Below are 21,996 nucleotides of genomic sequence, written 5' to 3'. Positions count from 1 at the left end.
TACACAAAAGACAAGTAAAATCAGAACATATTTGTAGAGTGTGCCTTCTTTGAGCAGAACTTTAACAGTTAAAATGGAGGGAAGCAGCAGCAGAAAGTCACCTCTGCATCATTACTAACAATGGGTAGGAATAGGGCACCTGGCGAACATCTTCTCAGGTGAAACATGTGGGCTGATGAGGAAGAATAGTGATAACAATGCTTCTAAATGGTGAAAAAAATACTTATAAATGGTGAGAACAATGCTCCTGCTTCACTTTTCAGTAACTAGGGCTATTCATGTCTTTTCAAAAATATTTTAACTTCAGAAACTTAAGAAAAGTGATCACACCTTATTTAAAACCACAAAGGAATCATCAATCTGTGCAAATGTTTACCAGTCTATGTTCCCTCAAAAAACTACACAGGTTGGTATGGACCTAAGCCTAATGTCAGATAAAACTTACTATTACTCATTTATTTATTTATTTAGAAAATTAAAACATCACATTTTTAATAGAACATAGTCTGGATTGGAGAAAAATCCATTTTTTGCCAATTGTCTATTTAATAATCTCATATGCCCTTATCCCATTCTCCCCCAAGGCAGAGGCCAGCAGACCCAAGAGCAAATGACTCTTATGGATAGTCACCCTGAATTCTTGTGCTGGGGAGCAGTGACTACCTACCCCTGAGTAGAACAAGAGCCTATTATCAGCCATAAATTTACACAGGGCTTGGACACATCTCTGCTTTCGGACAGACATTTAGAAAGTCATTGAACGGTTGTGTTTTATTTCCTAATCAAATAGATAAATTTTCAAAAATGAGGCAGAGCCCAGTGGGAAAAGTATACATTGACTTGCATTTCTTAGCCCTGGAGGAACTTCATTTGACATTCAATTTTCTCATGACCGCCTAAGAATTAATTTCCTTGTTTTGATTAAGAAGCATTTCAGCCGACCTTCCTATAGGGCTGTTGACAAGAACATATTCCTGAATGCTGGCATGTGAAACAACTAAAAAGCATTTAGATGCAGCTGTCACATCAGAGAGGTAAGTGATAAGAAACATTCATTTACTCAACATGTGTTTATTGGTTCCCTGTCCTTCAGCATTTAGGCAAACCAGTTTTATCTGTGCTACCTGGAGTTGACTCTTTCCTACCTGGAAGGACGGGTTGTCCTTTACTTAAAAGAGGAAATTCTCGACAGATTTCCCCATCCTCTTGATCTCGCGCCAACCATCGTTGAACAGGTACATAAAACTGTTTTCCAGAATTCATATTATGCAATTGTATCTATAATAACAATAATATTACTTTCAAAAATGTAGGAATGCTTTATCAAAGTGTCAAATAAGTTTTTGTTCAAGACTGCCACTTAGCTCAGAGAATTATTTTTAATATGAGAAACTGTTGATAATTTGACAGTGCTAATTTCTTCTTTTACTGCCATCTCAGGTACAATGGCATTTCTTTCCTCTATCTAAAAATCTTCCTATTTCTATCTATCTATTTATTTATTTGAGACAAAGTCTTGCTATGTTGCCCAGGCTGGTTGCCAACTCCTAGGCTGAAGTGATCCTCCCACCTCAGCCTCCTGAGTAGCTGGGACTACAGACACGCACCACTGCACCCAGATAAATTTTCTATTTCTAGTGTTTCTATTTCGAAATGTTTATGTCAAACATGGAAGATTTCTTCCAAAATCTTATGTCATTAATATTTTCCTGTTTAGAAAGAGATGTTTACATTTTTAGAAATATATTATTTCCCTGTTTCAACTTCTTCGAAATTAACTTTTGGTTTAAAGTGATTTTATAAATAGTAGCATAAGGTCAGATTTCATACACTACAGATTCAAACTGATATGGTTCCCCCCTTGGATCCTTAGCAATGAACAAAATTCAAGCACTAATTATTTGTATGGTCACCTATTATACCTAATCCCTTTATCCTGGAGTTAAACAAGAATGTTAATAATTTCTGGTAGGAACTGAAAAATATGAAAATCATCAAAAAGTAAAAATTATATTTTCTCATACTAAAATATAGCCTTTTCTGAATAGAGTACTATTATTCTTTTACAGTATCTCTTGGAGTTCCAGTAATTGATGTTACAAAATAGTGAATAAGCATGCCAGTGTGCAAGGGTAATGTAAGGATTGTTAGCCTACCTAAATATTCAAAATTACTTTAAAACTTCAGTATGTTTTCTGATGTTTAAGAATTCAGAAGTGTTCTGTAATGGATTCAGATGTTTCATTTGTAGTATAATGAAATGTTTACAGAAAGATAACTTTTTCATTAAAATATTTTTAGAAATAAAGCTTCAGTGAGGTGTTATTTTAACTATTAAATTAATCTTACTCTTTTGAGAATGCCTTAAATCAGAGGTTTTCAACTTTAATGATTTTAAAATCACCTTGTTAAAAAGGCAGATTTTCACCCAGGCACAGTGGCTCACACCTGTAATCCCAGCACTTTGCAGGCCCAAGGTGGGCAGATTGCTTGAGCCCAGGAGTTTGAGACCAACCAGGGCAACATGGCAAGACCCCGTCTCTACAAAAAATAAAAAATTAGCCAGGTGTGGTGGTGCATGCCTATAGTCCCAGCTACTTGGGAGGCTGAGGTGGGAGGATCACTTGAGCCTGGGAAGTCAAGGCTGCAGCGAGCCATGATCGTGCCACTGGTCTCCAGCCTAGGCAATAGACGGAGACCCTGTCTCAAAAAGGAAAAAAAGGCAGATTTTCAGTACCTGATCCTACTAAGGTCTGTGAGTCTCAGACAGGTTCAGGAATTCACATTTATAAATGCACATTAAGTGTGATTCTGATACAATGTAATGTCACTTTTAGAAAGACTTCCTGAGAACCCGTGAGAAAAACTATTGTTTGCAAGGTTATTACTGCCAAGACTGTCTGATTTGATTATTTTAATTAAGGCCCAAAGCTGATCATTTGAGAAGCAGAAAATAACCTAACATTTTGAACTTTTTATTTTGTAATCTTCCCTAACTAAGCTTGAAAAAATCAAGATTAAGTTTGTAAAGTAATGTGGTTATTTTATGGAAATGTATTATTGTTGCTATCATGGAATCAGTGATTCTGTTCAAATCCCCATACAAGTTGGCTTACTTAAAATTTCAAATTTCAAACTTCTAAACTGTATTATAAGAATCGAACAGAAAATTTTCAACCCATTATCTAATTTAGCAAAATGGATAAAGTGGATAAGGGCTTTTGTACATTCAGAAGGAAATTTTGAATCAAGAATGTGTCCCTTCTTCACAGGTACTCAACAAGAGCCAAAGTAAACCTTAGGCAAAGTTCCCTTGCAGTGACAGAATACTTGCCATAGAGAGAAAGACAACAGAAATTTTCAGCCTGATTTTTATATCATTCCTCTGTAATACAAAATTTTTTGTCTCAGCATCCCAAGTTCATAATGAATGTAATCTTGCTTACTGGCTATCAAATGAAATGGCAGGAGCATTAATGATAATTTTCATATGTTAGTGTAACTTACTGAGAGGGAAGAAAAAAAGTATTGTCATATATGATCACTTAAGAATCAATTTGAATATCATACTTCAAAAGCTCTATATAGCATAAAAGAGAGTATTTTACATAGAAGCCAGGTAGTAATTTTGAATTTTAAAATATAACCTCAACATTCTGTATTTTCACAAGGTAAGTTTTATTTTTTCATTCTGCTTTCACAATCGTTTGTAACTTTAACATAAAGAAGATGGTATTAACAACTACATATTTCTGCTAATGGAATTTTTTAATGTTTTTAAGGAATTACTCATCTTCTATGAATTTTTCATTAATTCTTCCACATGTTAAAACTCAAGAAGAGTAAGTTTGCCGAAAATATCAGGAATATGACCAGATTTTCTTCACATTTTGAGAACTTGTTTAGTTAAAGAGCATTTATTTTGAAATGGCAGAAGACGTAAATACACCATATACAAAAATGGATGACAAGCTCTATGATTTCCAGTGTTGGAGATCTGCATTTACTGACAATCATGCTAATAAGTAGGATGTTTCATGCTGAACAATATAGAAAATTTAAGCCTTTTTTTAATCTTAAAAATACTCAAGGGGCATTTTCCTGCTTAGCATGAATAGACTAAATTTCAAAGCTGGCATTCAAGTCTAGTAGACTATTATTTCATCAACACAGTGGTCTATCTTTACAACATTTCTGAAGCAAATAACATACAGCTAGTCATCTTTTTATCAGCAGCGCAACTATATCAGAGTTCCAGGCGCTTTTTTCTTTGCAAAGAGGTGAAAGAATTGCTAGGTTAAGGTGCCTCCCTCAATCAATTAAGAATTTATTAAGGGCATATGATACTTCTGCCTTGAAGAAAGCACTGGCTAAAAAGGTACAGGACTCTATCAACTCATTATAGGCATGATGAGTTGACTCCTGAGAGGAATATGCAGAGGATTTTGCAAAGAATGGGAAAGTGTTGATATATCCTTACCTCCTTGCAGTGCCAGGAAGGGGAGGGTCCAGAGTTGGTATGACCAATACGAATCTTAAAGAGTGCTCCAATGTCTCCAACTGTTATCTATGAAGAGCCAAGGGAACAACTTTCAATGTAATTTCACAAAATCCACTTAAAAACAGCTCAGATTAGGATATGATATGTTGATAAAGGGGTCAATTCATTAAGAAGAGATAAGAATTATAAACATGTGCACACCTAACAAGAGAGTACTAAAATATAATAAGCAAAATTTAACAGAACTGAATGGAGAAACAGACACTCGATGATTATAGTTGGAGACTTCAATACCCGACTTGAATGATGGGTAGAACAAGTAGAGAAAAGAATAAGAAAATAGAGGACTTGAACATTACACACCACCTAGACCTAACATCTGTAGAACACTCCACCCAACAACAGAAAACAGTCTTTCCAAGTACACATGGAATGTTCTCCAGGATAGAACATACGTTATGCAACAAAACAAGTCTTGAAAATTTAAAAAGACAAATCATACAGAGTATCTTGTCCAAACACAATGGAATGAATCCAGAAATCAGTATTATAAGGCAACTGAAAAGTTCAAAATATGTGTAAATTCCAAGGTAGGTGGATCATGAGGTCAGGAGTTCGAGACCAGCCTGACCAACACAGTGAAACCCTGTCTCTACTAAAAATACAAAAATTAGCTGGGTGTGGTGGCAGGTGCCTGTAATCCCAGCTACTTGGGAAGCTAAGGCAGGAGAATTGCTTGAACTCAGAAGGCAGAGGTTGCAGTGAGCTGAGATCATGCCACTGCACTCCAGCCTGGGTGAGATAGCTAGACTCCATCTCAGAAAAATAAAATTAAAAAAGTGTAAATTAAAGAACATACTCGTAAGCAACAAATGGGTCAAAGAACAAACTGCAGGAAAATTAAAAAATACTTTGAGATAAATGAAAACAAAAATATAACACAAAAATATGGAAAAAGCAGAGCTCTGAGGGAAATTTATAGCTATATACACCTACATTAAAAAAGAAAAAAAATCTCAAATAAATAACCTGATTTACATCTTAAGGAACTAGAAAAAGAAAGGCAAACTAAATCCTAAGCTAGTAAAAGAAAGAGATAGACTGATAAACAAAAGGGAGAATATAAAAACAACAAAATACATTAAATTAATACTCGGTTATTAGAAACATCAATAAAACTGATAGACTTTAGCCTATCTAGATTTTAGCAAAGAGAATTGCTAAAATCAAAAATAAAAGTAGAGACATTACTATTGACTTTACAGAAATAAAAAGGATTATAAAAGAATGCCATGAGCAATAGTATGCCAACAAATTAGATAACCTACATGAAATGGACAAATCTATAGAAACACACAGACCACCAAAACTGACTTGAAGAAATAAAAAATATGAATAGACCTATAAAGGTAAAGAGATTGAATCAGTAATCAAAAACCTCCCAAGAAAAAGAAACCTAGGACAGAAGGCTTCATTGGTGAATTCTATCAAATATTTAAAGAAGAATTAATTAAAAACACTTCCAAAAAAGAGGTGGAAATACTTTTTAACTCATTCTGCAAGGTCAGCATTATGCTGATAACAAACCCAAAGACATAACAAGAAAACTATAAACCACTGTGCCTTATAAAGACGCAAACATCTTCAACAAAACTAGCTAATGAATCCAGAAGCATATTAAAAAGATTATATGTTATAATAAACTAGGATTTATCCCAGGAATGGAAATTGGTTCTACATACAAATATCAATCTAACACACCACGTAAATAAAATAGAGGGGAAAAACACAATCATCTCAACTGATGCCAAACTGCCCCCCCAACACACACACACACACACACACACACACACATTTGACAAGATCAAATGCCCTTTCATGATTTAAAAAAAAAATTCGACAGACTAGAAATTGAAAAGAACTTCCTGAACATGATAAAGGGCACTTATCGTGAGAAAAACCCACAGATAACGTCATACTCAATGGCAAAAGATGGAGAGCTTTTCCCCTAAATCAGGAACAAGACAAGGATAATAATTGTTGCTACTTCTATTCAACACTGTACTGAAAGTTCTAGCTAGAGCAATTCAGAAATAAGAAAAAATTTAAAACATCCAAATAGGAAAGGAAAGGGAAAGGGAGGGAAGGGAAAGGAAGGGGAGGGGAGGGGAGGGGAGGAGGGAGGAGGGAGGTAGAGGGGAGAGGGGAAGGGAAAGGGAAGGGAAGGGAAGACAAGACAGAGGTTGCTAGGGGTTGGTAGAAAGGCAACAGGGAGTGACTGCATAACAAGGTTTTCTTTTGGAGTGAATAAAATGTTATGAAAGTAGATAGTGATTGTTGAATAACACTGTGAATGTACTATATGCCACTAAATCATACAATTTAAAAATTTTTTAATGATAACTTTTGTGTATTTTACCATAATAAAAAAGAAAAGAAAAGGTCTATACAAAGAAAGTACAGGGAAAAAGGAAAGGAAGATGTAAAACAGTCTGCCTAAGAACGCTTACAAGAAAACAATTAATTAGAACAAATGAAACTATGATCAAAATTGGCATGAAATTACTGCATTTAATGAAGCCATCGCCTCTACAACGAGATTAATGTAGCCATCCCAGAACTCAAGCAAGAGTGACAACAGAAAGAGCTGAAATTTAGTAGCAACATTAAGAAAAAAGAAGCATCAAACTATGAAAATGAGGGGTTAAGGGTGTTCCTTTCTTATTACAGAATTGAAAATTATTTAGCCCTATAAACTATGTGAATATATAATTCAATTTAAAAGAAAACATGAAACACTAAAATAGTAAAACAACAACAGCTCAGACTATTTTTTATTTCTTACTCACGGAAAATAATGACAAAATCCTTTAGTGACTATAAACACAAGAGTGTCTTTAAATATTGACTCATATAGGATGGAAAAGTTAGATCAAACTAATCTAATGGGAACAATGTTTCCAAATGGTTCAGCCTCTCCTGTGGTTGTAGTAAACCAAACACCCAGGATCACATGGAGGTGGCTGTCCTATGAAGACTTGCAATACTTAAGGAGACTCTTTCTTCATGGTGATTTTACTCTGTCTCCACCTGGTTCAAACCAATCCTTCTGTGCATCCATTAATTTATTCAACAGACATTACTAAGCATCTATAAGTGCCAGGTGCTTGACCCACTTCAAGTCTTGCCTTTGTTTGCTAATGTATCTGACTTCAGTTTAAACAACATGGCACTGGTCTCCCTGCTTCATCTTTGTTACCTCTGTTTCCCTCTAGATCCTGATCTCCATGTGTCTAGCCATGGTCTAATAACTTGATAACTAATAACTAATAAAAACCATTAATTAACAACTTGATGACAACTTTTTTGCCTTCCTTGTTTCACAATTTTATTTTTCCCTTTTTGAGCTTGACTTTGAGCCTTATCTGGAGAGCCAGAAAGGCATAAGCCCTTGCTCCTGATGTCTGTCCACATAAAAATAAGTGTTTACCGTCTAGTATTTCTCTCTAGCTACTATCTCTTCCCATATTGCAGATTTACTTGTGTTAAATCTTCTTGAGCAAAAATTTCCATAAATTACTTTTGAATGATCTTCTACAGGGCACATGGTGTTATTAAACGGATAGACTACGTTCATTCCAAAGTACCTACTAGCTGTATCACTTACATTAACAGTTTATACTCAGTTTTATTACTTACAGTAAATATGTCTTCATGGCCAACCTGAAATCGAGCCCCATCTGTTCCATAAAGATATATGGGGGCTGAACTTCTATGTTGTCCATACAGAATAATATAAATCTGTGAGCTGGTCCCTGCATCTAGCAAGTCACTGGTGATTATAAAAACTTTCCAGTTACTACCTATAAAAGAAAAAATAACATACAGCATTATGGCAACGGATAGAAATGGAAGACTCAGAACAGCAGGTCATCATAAAACTAGGAGAGTTCAGGATAGACAAAACTTATTCTTCATCTCCTCTGAAAAAGTGCCGTAATAGAAGATTTATATTTGGAATTTAAAATACTCAATAAAATTACTATTTTCTACAGTGTGACAGTGAGAATATTTCCAAAAAGATCTTTAGTGAGATGGCTAGAGTGGTATCATTACCATATTATCGTTGGTCATACCTGGACTCCAAGAGAGTCACTAAACAACTTCTTTGAAGCTCCCAGTATTTTGACAAAAAATCTCCAATATTCTCAGCTCTGGCATGTAACATGTGCATTGAGAATTAATGCCTTTTAGGATATTTTTTGAGTTTAGATATTTATTTTCCAAAATAAAATTTTATATAATAATTAAGAATTTAAACTGGAATTGGGTGAGTAGAATTTGAGAAGTTATCTGCCATAATTTATTCATTTATTATTTTAAGTATCCCCAATTAATAAAGTAACTAAATCCTACAAACAGAAGTATATTTTGTATCACCTAGAAACAAATGAAAGCAATGCTAGAAAACATATGGCTCATTGTGAACATAACTGAGACTGACTAAACATTATAGCACATTAATAGTGGTATGATATAATGTCCTAGGATTTCAATTTAATTTTGTCAGGTTTCTTTGGGGGTAAACATCAGTGTATTATTGCATTTTCACATTGCTATAAAGCTACTATCTGCGACTAGGTAATTCATAAATAAAAGAGGTTTAATTGACTCACAGTTCCACATGGCTGAGAAGGCCTCAGGAAACTTACAATCATGGCAGAAGGTAAAGGAGAAGCAAGTACCTTCTTCACAAGGCAGGAGAGAGAGAGCGCACGCACGAAGGGGGAACTGCCAAACACTTTTAAAACCATCAGCTCTCGAGAACTCACTATCATGAGAACAGCATGGGGGAAGCCATCCCCATGATCCAACCACCTCCCACCTGATCCTCCCTCAACACCTGGGAATTGCAATTCAAGATGAGATTTGGGTAAGGACACAGAGCCAAACCATGTCAATCAGAAAGCTGATGTATAAGAAAAACGAAAGCCAGATATGGTGGTGCATGCCTGTAGTCCTACCTACTTGGAAGGCTGAAGTGGAAGAATCGCTTGAGCCCAAGAATTTGAGGTCACAGCAAGCTGTGATCTTGCCACAGTACACTCTAGCCTGGGCAACAGAGCAAGAACCTATCTCAAAAAAAAAAAAGGAATAAAACAAAAGTGAAGTAATGAGAAATTAGGGAACACACTCAAGATTACATAAAATAAGTAAGAATATAAGGCAATAAAATTAAGAACTACTGATTTAAATGGCATTCTACTCATTAGACTGTTTTCCTCTCTTCCAACTTTGAACTAAAATGTATTTGCCATTTTTATCATTAAAATAAATAACCAAAGGCTAGATTTAAATTTATATGGTACAATAAATACACATTAAATTAATGTATGTTTGTGTTTGTATTTTTTATTTTTATTTTTTTGAGAGGGAGTCTCACTGGTGTCACCCAAGCTGGAGTGCAGTAGTACGATCTTGGCTCAAGGCAACCTCTGTCTCCTGGGTTCAAGTGATTCTCCTGCCTCAGCCTCTTGAATAGCTGAGATTACAGGCACCCGCCACCACACCCAGCTAATTTTTGTATTTTAGTAGAGGTGAGGTTTCACCACGTTGGTCAGGCTGGACTCAAACTCCTGACCTCAAATGATCCACCCTTGGCCCCCCAAAGTGATAGGATTACAGGCATGAGCCACTGCACCTGGCCTGTTTTTAAAAAATCTACTTTAAAATATAAAACTATATTTTGTTTGCCCTACACATAGTGGAAAGCCATGTTAGGCTACCAAATCATCTTGGTAGACAATCAGTAAATAAAAACATAATTTTAAAAAACTAGTCAAGGATGGTCTGTCTTTAACAGTGACAGAAAGTGTTAAATTGCAATTACAAACTACAGAGCTAGAAAAATTCTAGCTATGTTCTGTAGGATAACTGGTATGTTAGTTCTTGTTTGAATAAATTGAAATACCACACTTCTGTCTTAGAAATGCAGCAAAAAAGTTCAGGGGAGAATCAATACTTGCTAAAAACGCGCGGAACAAATCAATCAGGAAAGAAATTGCATTTTCCAACAACTAGGATGGAAAAGCTGAAAAGTGAGAGAATGGAAATAAAAATAAAAATAATGAAATATGATGTCCGTTTACTATAGGTTTTTGCACCTCCCTAAATCATTAAATGATTCATACCTTAACCCTGCAACGGAGTACCATAAAAACTGGAGTAGAATCTAAAGATCATGAACGAAGATTCATCTTTCAGTTTATAACTTACATTTCAATCGACAGAAAGCCAACAAGTCATTGGGTCATTACTAGTTGACCACTGTCTAGGGAGGAGTAGATGAAAAACATAAGATGATGTCATTGTCTTCCATTAGCTTGTAATCTATATGAGGTAATAGGCCAACACACCAAAAGAGAAAAACATCAGAATATTCTTAATGTAATATTTTAGTAAGGCGAGGTCAGATCACAGAAAAACTAACATAATGAATAAGAAAAATTAGAAGGAGACAGAAAAGAAGGGGAGGGGGAAGAGAAGGAGAGAGTAGGGAGGAGGAAGAGAACAACAAGAAGCCAAAAAAAAGAAAAAGAAACATCAGCAGAAAGAAAGTACAAAACTTTATGCCATAATCTTTTAAAGTAGAGTCAAAAAGCAAGTAAGACAGAAGATTTCAGGAGTTTGTCCAGCTTCTAACCCATTTTTCTCAGAAATGCTATGGGAGAAAAAATGTGAATAGACAAAATTCTAAGTCTTGGTAATATACATATACCACGAGGCCTCAGTTTGAAAAAGAGTGAGTTGAAGGGGTGAGTAAATGAACTGGAGAAAAAAAGAATGCAGGTGGTGGACAAACAGCTCCTTTTTTCTTTATATAAACAATTTAGTCATTTAATGAGCAAGCAGATTGGGGAAAGACTCAATTTACCAGAGGAGACACAAAACAAATAGAAATTTGAATAGTCCTATATCCTCTAAAAAAAATAATAAATTTATACTGTAAATATTTTTCACAAAGAACTTCAGGCCCAGATGGCTTCAATGGTGAATTTTCTATCAAACCATTCTAAAAAATAGTATCAATCCTATATAAACCATTTGGAATAGTTCCCAACTCATTGTATGAGAAGAATATTACTCTGGTACCCAAATCAGAAAAGACATTATAAGAAAACTACAGAGCAATAACCCCCAAAAAATCAATGAAAATATTCTCAACAAAATATTAGAAAACCACATCAACTATAATCTTCAAGTTTATTCCAGAAATGCAAGTTGTTTAACATTAAGCAGCCAATCAATGTAATTCAATGTAATTCACCATATTAACAGAACACAGGAGAAAATGAAATGATACTCAGGATCATTCCTCATTAGAGAAATGTAAATAAGCTAAAACCACAATGAGATAAAGCACTACATATAATAACTAAAATTAAAAACAGTGAAAATACCAAGGTAAGGATATAGAACAACTAGAACTCTCATGCATAACCAGAGGAAATGTGAAATGGCATAATACTTTGGAAACAGTTTGGCAGTTTCTTGCAAAGTTCAACAAACTTACCATATATCCCTGAAATTCCATTCTAGTAATCTACCCAAAGAAATAAAAACATACAAAAACTTGTACATGAATTTTCATTGTAGTTTTACTCACAATAGCCAGAAACTGGAGTAACCCAAATGTCCATCAACAGGTTTGTCATGGGTTAAATTCTGTCTTCAAAAAAGATATGTTGAAATCCTAACCTCTGGTACCTATAAATGTGACCCTAATTAAACATAGGGTCATTGCAGATGTAATTATGATATAGATTAATATTAAGTCATGCTGGAATAGTGTAGGCTCTTAACCCAATACAACTTAGAAAAGAGACACCCAGGGAAAATGTCATGTGAAGATGGAGGCAGAGATTAGCATGATATATCTACAAATCATGGAACACCAAGGACTGCTGGAAATCACCAGAAGCTAGGAGGGACACACAGAACAGGATGTCCCTCAGAGCACTCAAAGGAACCAATTCTGCTGACTCTGATTTCAGATTTCTAGCCAACAGAACTATGAATGAATAAATTCTGTTGTTTGAAGGCACCAGTTTGTGGTACTTTTCTTATAGCAGTCCCAGGAAACTGAAAAAGATTTGGTAATAGGAAGTGGGGTGCTGCTGTAACAGATACCTAAAGCTTTCTAGATAGGCTCTGGAAATAGGCCAAGGGTGTGCCTGAACAACCTCTTGCTAACAGCATTAAACATGTGATTCACTGATCCAATCAGCCATCTCAGCAGAATCCATAAATAGAGACAGAGTTACCCAGGAAAGATCTGTGGAGAACCCTTGTGTCCTTGTGTCTAATGGTACGGACCCCTTTGGCATCCACAGAAGACCAATAAGGTTTTTGGAGAATATTATTTCATCAGATGAAAGAAACAGAGATGGGACAAATGACTCTGAGGGCCAGAGAGGGTAAAGCCACTGCCCTCGGGGGCCGAATGGGTAGGCTACCAACCAAGTAGGGCCCAGAGAACAAAGCAGTAAGCCACTGAGGATTACTCTCAGGCCTTGAAATCTAATGAAATTTGCTAGGTTTCTAACTTGCTTGGAACACATGACCGCTTTTTTCCTTTCAGTTTCTTCCTTTTGGAATGGGAATGCTTATCCTATGCCTGTCCCATCGTTGCATTTTAGAAACAAATAATTTGTTTTCTAGTTTCACACATCTGTGAATGGAGAGGAATTTCAGTCCAAGATGCATTATACCCAGAGTCTCACCCAAATTTGATTTTGATAATATATAAAATGAGATTTGGGACTTTGTGAAATTATAATATTTAGATGAGATTTTGAATTTAAAGTTGATGGTGGAATGGTTAAAACTTTTGGGAATATTGGGATGCGGTAAATGCATTTTGCACTTAAGGATGTGAATTATCGGGAGCTAGAAAGCAAACTGTTACAGGTGACTAGTGTCCTTATAAGAAGAGAAGAGATACAGAGACAGAGGAAGAGTGCTACACAAAGATGGAGACAGACATTCCAGCTACCCTGCTGCAAGCCAAAGAATGCCAAGGACTTCAGGTAACCACCAAAAGCCAGAGAAGAGGTGAGGAAGGATCTTCCCCTAGAGTCTTTAGAGACAGCATTCAGACTTCTAGCCTTCAGAACTGTGAGAATAAATCTGTTGTTTTAAGTTACTCAGTTTGTGGTAATCTGTTACAGAAGCCCCAGCAAACAAGAGGTGACTCTACAGGTAAAATGTGTCACATAATGAATACAACTCAGCAATTAAAAGACACAAACTACTAATAGATGTAACAATTTGGATGAATCTTAAGCTTCATGATGATCAAAACCCTAGTCACAGGAGTATATATTTTATGATTCCACAGAAGAACTGCTAGAAAAAGGCAAGCTTATTTGTATAACTAAAAGCAAATGAGTTCTTTCCTAGGGCCAGGAATGGTGGAATTATCTTCAGAGAACATGAAGAAACTATTTGGGATAAAATTGTTCTGTATCTTGATTGAGATAGTAATTACACAGGTGAACACAACTGTTAAATCTCATCACATTCTACATTTAAAATGCCTACATCTCTTTATGTAAATTATACTTCAATAAGTTGATTTTTTTCAACATTAATAAACAAAACTTGTAAAAGTTATAACCCAAATGGTAAAATTGTTTTAAACTGCCACACAAATGAAAAAGGACAAATTTCCTTTATTTGCAAATAATTCATTCAATCAATAAAACAAAACTAAACAAAACATCAATATCACAATGGAAAAATGGACAGGAATATGAATAGGCAATTTATTAAAAAAGAGAAAGAACACAAGTGATCAAGAAATAGAAAATATGCTCAACCTCCCTTATAACTAAAGAAAGGCAAATCAAAACATTGTTTTTCATCTATCAGAGTGACAAAAATCTTTAGTTTTAAAACACCTAGTGTTATAAGAGTGTGAAGAAATGGGCTTTCTCAAACACAGTTTGACATCAGTGAAGTTTCATATACCTTTATTGAATGGCAGCTTGAGAATATCTACGAAATTTTACAACGCACATAGTCTTTAATGTAACTATTTTACTCCTGTAATTTACTATACAAATATACTCAGAACGACCCCAAACTATGTGTACTAAGAACATTCTTCAAAAGTCTCCTTATCTAAGTAGTAAATATTTAGATACAATCATGTATCTTTAAATACAGAATGAGTTAAATTTTGACTCAGTGCAATACACAACTATTTTAAAAGAATAAAGCAAAATGTGGTACAATTTGGATACTATTATCTCAGTTTTACAAATAAAAAAGATATTCCTAAATATATGTACACATGCTGCTATGCACGTTTAAAGTTTAGAAAAAACACCTTAAGATACCTTTATAAATAAAGTTTAGAAGTTGGAGATGGGAGAAGGAAGACATTGTTTATTTAATACCTGCCTACACTATCTAATTTTTTTACTATATGCTATATAACTTTTACCTTTTTTAAATTGGTTAAGTATGTAAAGAGAAAAATACATATAATGAACCAATGAAAAGTTCTTTAGGAATATCAGCATATAGGAACTCTGTGCCTAAATTCTTTCAAAACAAAAAAAAAGTTTTCACCTTGTGATTGTAAAAGTCCTCTCTAGAATTACCATTTTATATTTAGAGTTCCTAATAATCATATGTAAACTATTCTTCCCAGTAGAGTATTCACAGGCTAGAAAAATCCTTAATAATCTATAAGTGATGCCAAACAGAAAAGACTGAACCATTTCTGCAAATCAGTACATTGACATTTAGTACCACAACTAATTGTGCATCTCTAGTCAGAAATGGCTTGACTTTTCTATGAATGTGAATAGTATCTTTGTGAGGAGAGGAGGGTAGTAGATCTTCAACGTCACACATATCATTTTGAGATCTAGTCTGAAACTTGATTTTAGATAAGTTAAACTTTCTCAGTGTCTTCATTCAGAAAACAGAAATAATACATTCCTCACATGGCCTTTAGGAGAGCTAAATCAGACAACATGTGTTAAGCACATAGTAAGGTGCCTATTACATAATAGCTACTCAAGAAAGGAAAGTTATTTTCATTGTAATTGTTACAAAATTACCTCTTTTGCATCAATTAGACCACGCATTCTCATGAGAGCAATATTAATCCCAAAGGACAAAAACTGGTTTTTGGAGGGCAAAAAAGCTTAAATATACAATGGTTTGGGGCCCTCTAAACTCAGTGCTATCTGGCAAAACATTACTCCTCAGTATTTAATTTCTCTCATTAGCAGGAGACAATAACAGAAAAAAAGTTGAGAAATTAATTAGGCTAACTTAAGAATTACGTGTAAAAACTGTTATCAACCCTGGAAATTTCAGAGGACAAATTTATTATGTAAATGGAAATTAATCTCCTAATATACAAAATTAGAGAAATAGTGCCTGTGTCTGTCTACATGCCTGAGTGATTGCAATTCATATAAATAACAATAAAAAGAAACAGGAAAGGATCAGCCTTCATGATATAGGTATGTAGCCACTGGATTACAAGTCTATAAGGAGATTTATGGCCGGGCGCGGTGGCTCATGCCTGTAATCCCAGCACTTCAGGAGGCTGAGGCGGGCAGATCCCAAGGTCAGGAGATCGAGACCATCCTGGCTAACACAGTGAAACCCCGTCTCTACTAACAAATACAAAAAATTAGCCAGGCGTGGTGGCGGGTGCCTGTAGTCCCAGCTACTCAGGAGGCTGAGGCAGGAGAATGGCGTGAACCCGGGAGGAGGAGCTTGCAGTGAGCCAAGATCATGCCACTACACTCCAGCCTGGGCGACAAAGTGAGACTCTGTCTCAAAAAAAAAAAAAAAAAAAAGGAGATTTACATTGGTGGGCAAATATAAATCACAAATACTTGGGATTAAACCATTGGAAATCAAACTCCAAGCAAGGCAATAAGAGTGTTCAATCTTAGCCACCATTGTTAGAAAAAGATTGTGTGAAATCAGAAGTAGCCATAAAATAAGTAACTTCTAAGTAGTGTAAGATACAGAACTAATGGAAGATAACTGTTTCTTTTTTCATGCCAGAAAAACCTAAAGTAGCAAAATACCAATTTGAGTGTCCAAGGTAATGATGGACTGCTTTACAGATGGGCAGGGTCATTGTGTGTAGTTCTCTCTAGGACTCTTCTGCACGCTGCCTCTAAGCACCAGCCGACTTGACTCCATCTTTCTATGGTCTCTCTTTTCACCCAGGAATATAAGGCCCAAGGCTACTTTTCTGGCATAGATAAAAATTTACACAGCAGGGAGAAATTCCAAGCCAGGCACTCAAAGCTTTAGTCTCCAGCTGCTGGTTTAGCAGTTTAAAAAGGAAAAATGAAAGAACCTAGATCGGCCAAAGCAAATTTCGAAAGAGAACAAAGTTGGAAAAATTTACACTATCTGGTTTCAAGGCTTACTATAAAGCTACAGTAATCAAGACGGTATATTTTGGCATACAAATATTGCACAAATCAATGAAATAGAATACAGAATGCAGAAATGCACCCCTACACATGCGGTTGATTAACTTTCGACAAAAGACTATCCTTTCTAATTCAAAGTATTCAATGAAGAAAGGATAGTTTTTGGAACAAAGAGTGCTGGAATAACTGGATATCCATTTAAAATAAAATGAACCTCAACTCTTACCTCCCACAGTATATTAAAAAAAAAAAAGCTCAAAATGGGACAAATAGACCCAATGTAAGAACTAGAATGATGAAACTCCTAAAAGAAAACACAGGAGAAAATCTTGTCACTGAGATAGGCAGGCAGAGATTTCTTAGATAAGACTTGAAAAGCATGAGCCATACAAAGGAAATTAACAAACTGGGCTTACCAAAATTTAAAACTTATTCATTCAAAATCCCACCACTAACAAAGTGAAAAGTCAAGCTATTAGACTGGGAGAAAATGTGTGCAAGACATACATCTGAATATATTGTATATTGTATTATATATATAATTGCTTCTCAGCCTTTTGGCTAAGATCAAGTGAATATATTGTACCCAGAATATGTAAAGAACTCTTGCAGCTCTAGATTTCAAACGCCCAACAGAAAATAAATTTGAAAACACACTATACCACAAAATATATATGAATAGCAAATCAGTACACGTAAAGATGTCCAACATCAATAGTCATTAGAAAAATGCAAATTAAATGCAGAAAGTAAACACGCTGGTATAGCTAAAATTTAAGTCTAATAATAGCAAGTGCAAACCAGAATACAGAGCAACTAGAATCCTCATATATTGTTGGTAGGGATACAAAATGATACAACTACTTTTGAAAGGAGTTGGCAAGCTCTCATTAACATACAATTACCATACAAGCAAGCAATTTCACTCCTAGATATTTACCTAGGAAAAATAAAAAAGTATGTCCTGCAAGAAGACTGGACATGAATGTTCATATAACTTATATCCATAATAACCAGAAACTGGAAATAAATGTCTATTAGCTGACAAACATATAAACAAAGTGTGGTATGTACATACAATGAAATACCACTCAGCAATGAAAAACAAACTACTGATTAGGCAACAATAATGAATCTCAAAATCATTTTGCTAAGTAAAAGAAGCAGATATCAAAGATGCCAGACCATAAGATTCCATTTGCATAAAATTCTAGAAAAACCACTACAGCCACAGAAAGTGAATCCATGGTTTCCAAGGGCTGGGCAAAGGGGAGAAGGGATTGGCTATAAAAGGAAATAAAAAGTCCTTTTTTGGGTGATGGAAATGTTCCATTATCTTACTATAGTGGTGGTTATGTGAATACATATATTTGTCAAAACCCATTAAATCATAACACTTAAAATTGGGGAGATTTTATCAAATGTAAATTATACTCAAATAAAGGGTTTGAGAGAGAGAGAGAGAAGGAAATTAAAAATTAAAGAATTATTCCAGAGGTTCATCAGGCTCAGGTAATATTCATAATAGAAATTTTAAAATGAAAGAACAAAAAACAGAAGGGAAAGATCAGAGAAATAATATAAAACAAATTCCCAGAACTAAAGGATATGGGTACTGAATGCCTAGTGTAGCAAAATCAAACAAACAAACCCTATACAAGTGTGTATTATTGTGAAATTTCAGAATACCGGAATAAACAGATGGTCCTAAAAGCTTTTGGGAAGGGGAGAGGGGTCACATGTATGGGAACAGAAATGAGAATGGCTTAGTACTTTTAATGTTGGGATTAGAAAATAAAAGACAAAGTTTTAAAGCTTTCAAAATGTTTGAGTTACTTCTAATGTATAAGGCCATATAATTTTTATCCATTAAACATGTGAGAATAAAGGTACCTTTTTTTTTTTTGAGATGGAGTCTCACTCTGTCGCCCAGGCTGGAGTGCAGTGGCGTGATCTCGGCTCACTGCAACCTCCACCTCCTGGGTTCAAGTGATTCTCCTGTCTCAGCCTCCCAAGTAGCTGAGATTACAGGTGCATGCCACCATGCCTGGCTAATCTTTTGTATTTTAGTAGAGGCAGGGTTTCACTGTGTTGCCCAGGCTGGTCTCGAACTCCCAAGCTCAGGCAATTCACCTGCCAAAAGATATTTTCATACATTCAAGAATCAAAAAAAACCTCCCATGCACCCCTTATTATAAGCTATAAGAGAATTTTCTCCACCTAAACTGAGGCCTAAACTAAGATTTCAATAAACAAGACATCCAATATAGAGAGGAAAAGGAGATTCCCAGGATGTTGCTGAGGGATAGCTCAGGATGACAACTGCACAGCCGACCTGGATTGAAGCTGTTCATGTCGGAAGAGGAGGGAGCTGGGTAGAGGAGTTGGGAAGGGACTTCCCCAAGGAATGCCTTCAAGAAAAATAATGTCCCCAAGGGAAAAAAATAGAATAGACATGCACTTTTATGCTGACAGAGTCAGCCCTGGGGAAGAGTTCAGTAATAAATGATAGTCCATTTTTAATCCAAGGAAAACAAAAAATAGTTCAAAAAAGAAAATGTAGTCAGGATATACTAAAAGGCTCAGCTGAGGAAAATATTTACATATTTACATGGTTATTAATGAAAACCCTGTAATTTCATAAAAATATTATATTGGCAGAGACATGAAGTGGGAGGCTGAAGGTGAAATGTCAATAGACAAAATCTAAAATTGAAAAAAAAAAGCAGTGTGTCTCTAAATACAGAAATAAACAGCAGAAAAACAGCTAAACATTTTCAAGAAAGATGCCTCTGGAGTGGGAATTAGGTACGTACAGGGTCAGAAAGTGTTCTATTTTTTATTTTGAGCCATGTACTTCTGATTAAAACTAGTTATAAATGTATAACTTTGATAAGAAATAAAAATGCAAATGGAACGGTTCACCATTGAAAAAGTAAAACTTCTATGCTGGATAGCCTGCCAGTGCAGGTCTACTGTGTGGTTCTGGCTCTTAATGCCTTATAGACACTAGGTGGTCAGCTGTATGCAGAGACTTGTCCAGCTAGGCACTCACTGTGGACCCCTTTCCTAACCCACTCAGGACCACCCAGGAGTTCAGTCAGTCCTATCGAGCTATTACATAGCACTCTACATACTTGGACATTTCATGACAACCAGACATTTCATGAGACTCTATCTATTGATCCAGATTAGGTCTACAAATTCCTAGCAGGATACCGAACAGGGCATACAAGGCTAACCTCGACATCAACCTCCTGAAGGAAGAGCACCAGACAATCTCCATAATGCTATGCTACACCATGCCTCCTGGAAGGGTGACAGGACAGAGCCAATTGTGCAGATTGGTGCAAACTAATAAGTGAACAGGGAGAAAGTAAGCAAAGTCATAAAATAACAAATCTAGAGAACTTTCTCTTGGTCCCAGTCATTCTTCATATCATGGCTTTTTGACTGAGAATTTCCACTACCAGACCTATATTGAAATATATGTCTAAAACAAACTCCAATGTCATTTAAATGACATGAAATTATTGTTTTGGATTCTCTATACCACATCCATGAGAATAAATGGGATACATATGTATGCAAGTGTGTTTTTTGTTTTTGTTTTTTGAGAGGGAGTTTTGCTCTTGCCGCCCAGGCTGGGGTACAGTGGTGTGATCTCAGCTCACTGCTACCTCCACCTACCGGGTTCAAGAGACTCTCCTGCCTCAGCCTCCCGAGTAGCTAGGATTACAGGCACCCATGACCAGGCCCGGCTAATTTTTATATTTTTAGTAAATAAAGGGTTTCACCATGTTGGCCAGGCTCGTCTCGAACTCCTGACCTCAGGTGATCCACCTGCCTCGGCCTCCCGAAGTGCTGGGATTACAGGCATGAGCCACCATGTCCAGCCAAGTGTTGTGATTTTTATGATGGTTTCTTTCTAATTTGGTCTTGAGGTTTTTCTTGAGAGTGGCCATAAGCTCCAGCCTTGCCCTGGCCAGAAATTCAAAGGATTTTGTTGTGGATGTTGACAGTGCGCCTTCCATGAGATGCCTCTTTATCCTGAAGAATGCCTATTGCCTAAGTGTCTGACCCATGACTAGGTGTCCCTCTCACAAGAAACTGTTTTTTCAGGCAGACACCCTTGTGGGTCTTGCCTGACCTGTATCCAGATTATTCCTGTCAAGACAGCCACTCTCTAAGATAGCTGACTAAAAAGAAGGCTACGTTAAGAGCATCTATGCCAAATGAGACACAATGAAGTGAAATGGAAATGCATGAAACATAAGTGTTTATTATTCACAGTTCCCAGAAAGGTTAGGGGTGCCAACAGAAAGAGGCAGCAGGGAGCTCAATCAGCAAGGGGTCGGTGGGGAGGAGAGGAAGAGGGAGAAAGGGAAGGAGGGAGGTTGGGAGAGAGAACAGTTGGGAGAAAGAGAGGGGGAAATCTCTGGGACTGTGTATGCCTTTATTAAGGTCTGTGGGCATTATCCCTTAGGCTTTCTTGTGGGGGTTGTAGATGGGCTAATTTAAAGAAATAAGTTCACCTCTTCCCTCCTGAAGGGGTGAACCTATTTATGTGACTCTGGTGTTGACCATTACATTTTATCACGTTCAATAGCTGTGGGGTGTGTTGGGTTTTGGGTCAAAGAAGTGAGGAACAAATAGGCCATATGGCAAACAACTACATGGGAAAGTAAGGTTTTAATTAAGCCAAAGGTGACAAAGCAGGACTAAATTTCAAATATTATGTCAGGCCTAAAAATGGATGCTGAGGCAGCAACTACATTAAATAAATTTATAAATATATATATGAATATTCATATATATGAACATAAATATAGTATTTAGCTTTGTATCACCCATTTCTCACTAACCACTTTCACTCTCAATATAATGAATTCCTGTGATGTGCAAGTCATGTTTTCCCATGAACCTACCATCCTATCTTAATTTACTTGGTTGTATTGATTCACCTAAGCTTTAAGCAGTCTTACGTAAGTAGTAGTCTGTAGACTGCAGCCA

The 21,996-nt window shown here is 36.0% G+C and overlaps 1 protein-coding gene across 1 annotated transcript in view; it reads right to left on the bottom strand.

Annotated features, from left to right (window-relative positions):
- The window catches only part of RP1 (RP1 axonemal microtubule associated), a 341,437-nt gene that overhangs the window by 237,349 nt on the left and 82,092 nt on the right, over window positions 1-21,996 (bottom strand). Inside the window, exons 6-8 of the mRNA XM_063669462.1 lie at window positions 8,201-8,364; window positions 4,481-4,567; window positions 1,146-1,278 (exon numbers count right to left, since the gene is read on the bottom strand). Coding sequence (XP_063525532.1) covers window positions 1,146-1,278; window positions 4,481-4,567; window positions 8,201-8,364 — 384 coding nt within the window. The remainder of the gene's footprint in view (window positions 1-1,145; window positions 1,279-4,480; window positions 4,568-8,200; window positions 8,365-21,996) is intronic.

This window comes from Pongo pygmaeus, chromosome 7 (assembly GCF_028885625.2).
Source record: "Pongo pygmaeus isolate AG05252 chromosome 7, NHGRI_mPonPyg2-v2.0_pri, whole genome shotgun sequence".
Lineage (NCBI taxonomy): Eukaryota > Metazoa > Chordata > Mammalia > Primates > Hominidae > Pongo > Pongo pygmaeus.
The sequence above is the reverse complement of the archived record's forward strand: the minus strand, read 5'-3'. Positions and strand labels throughout refer to the sequence as shown.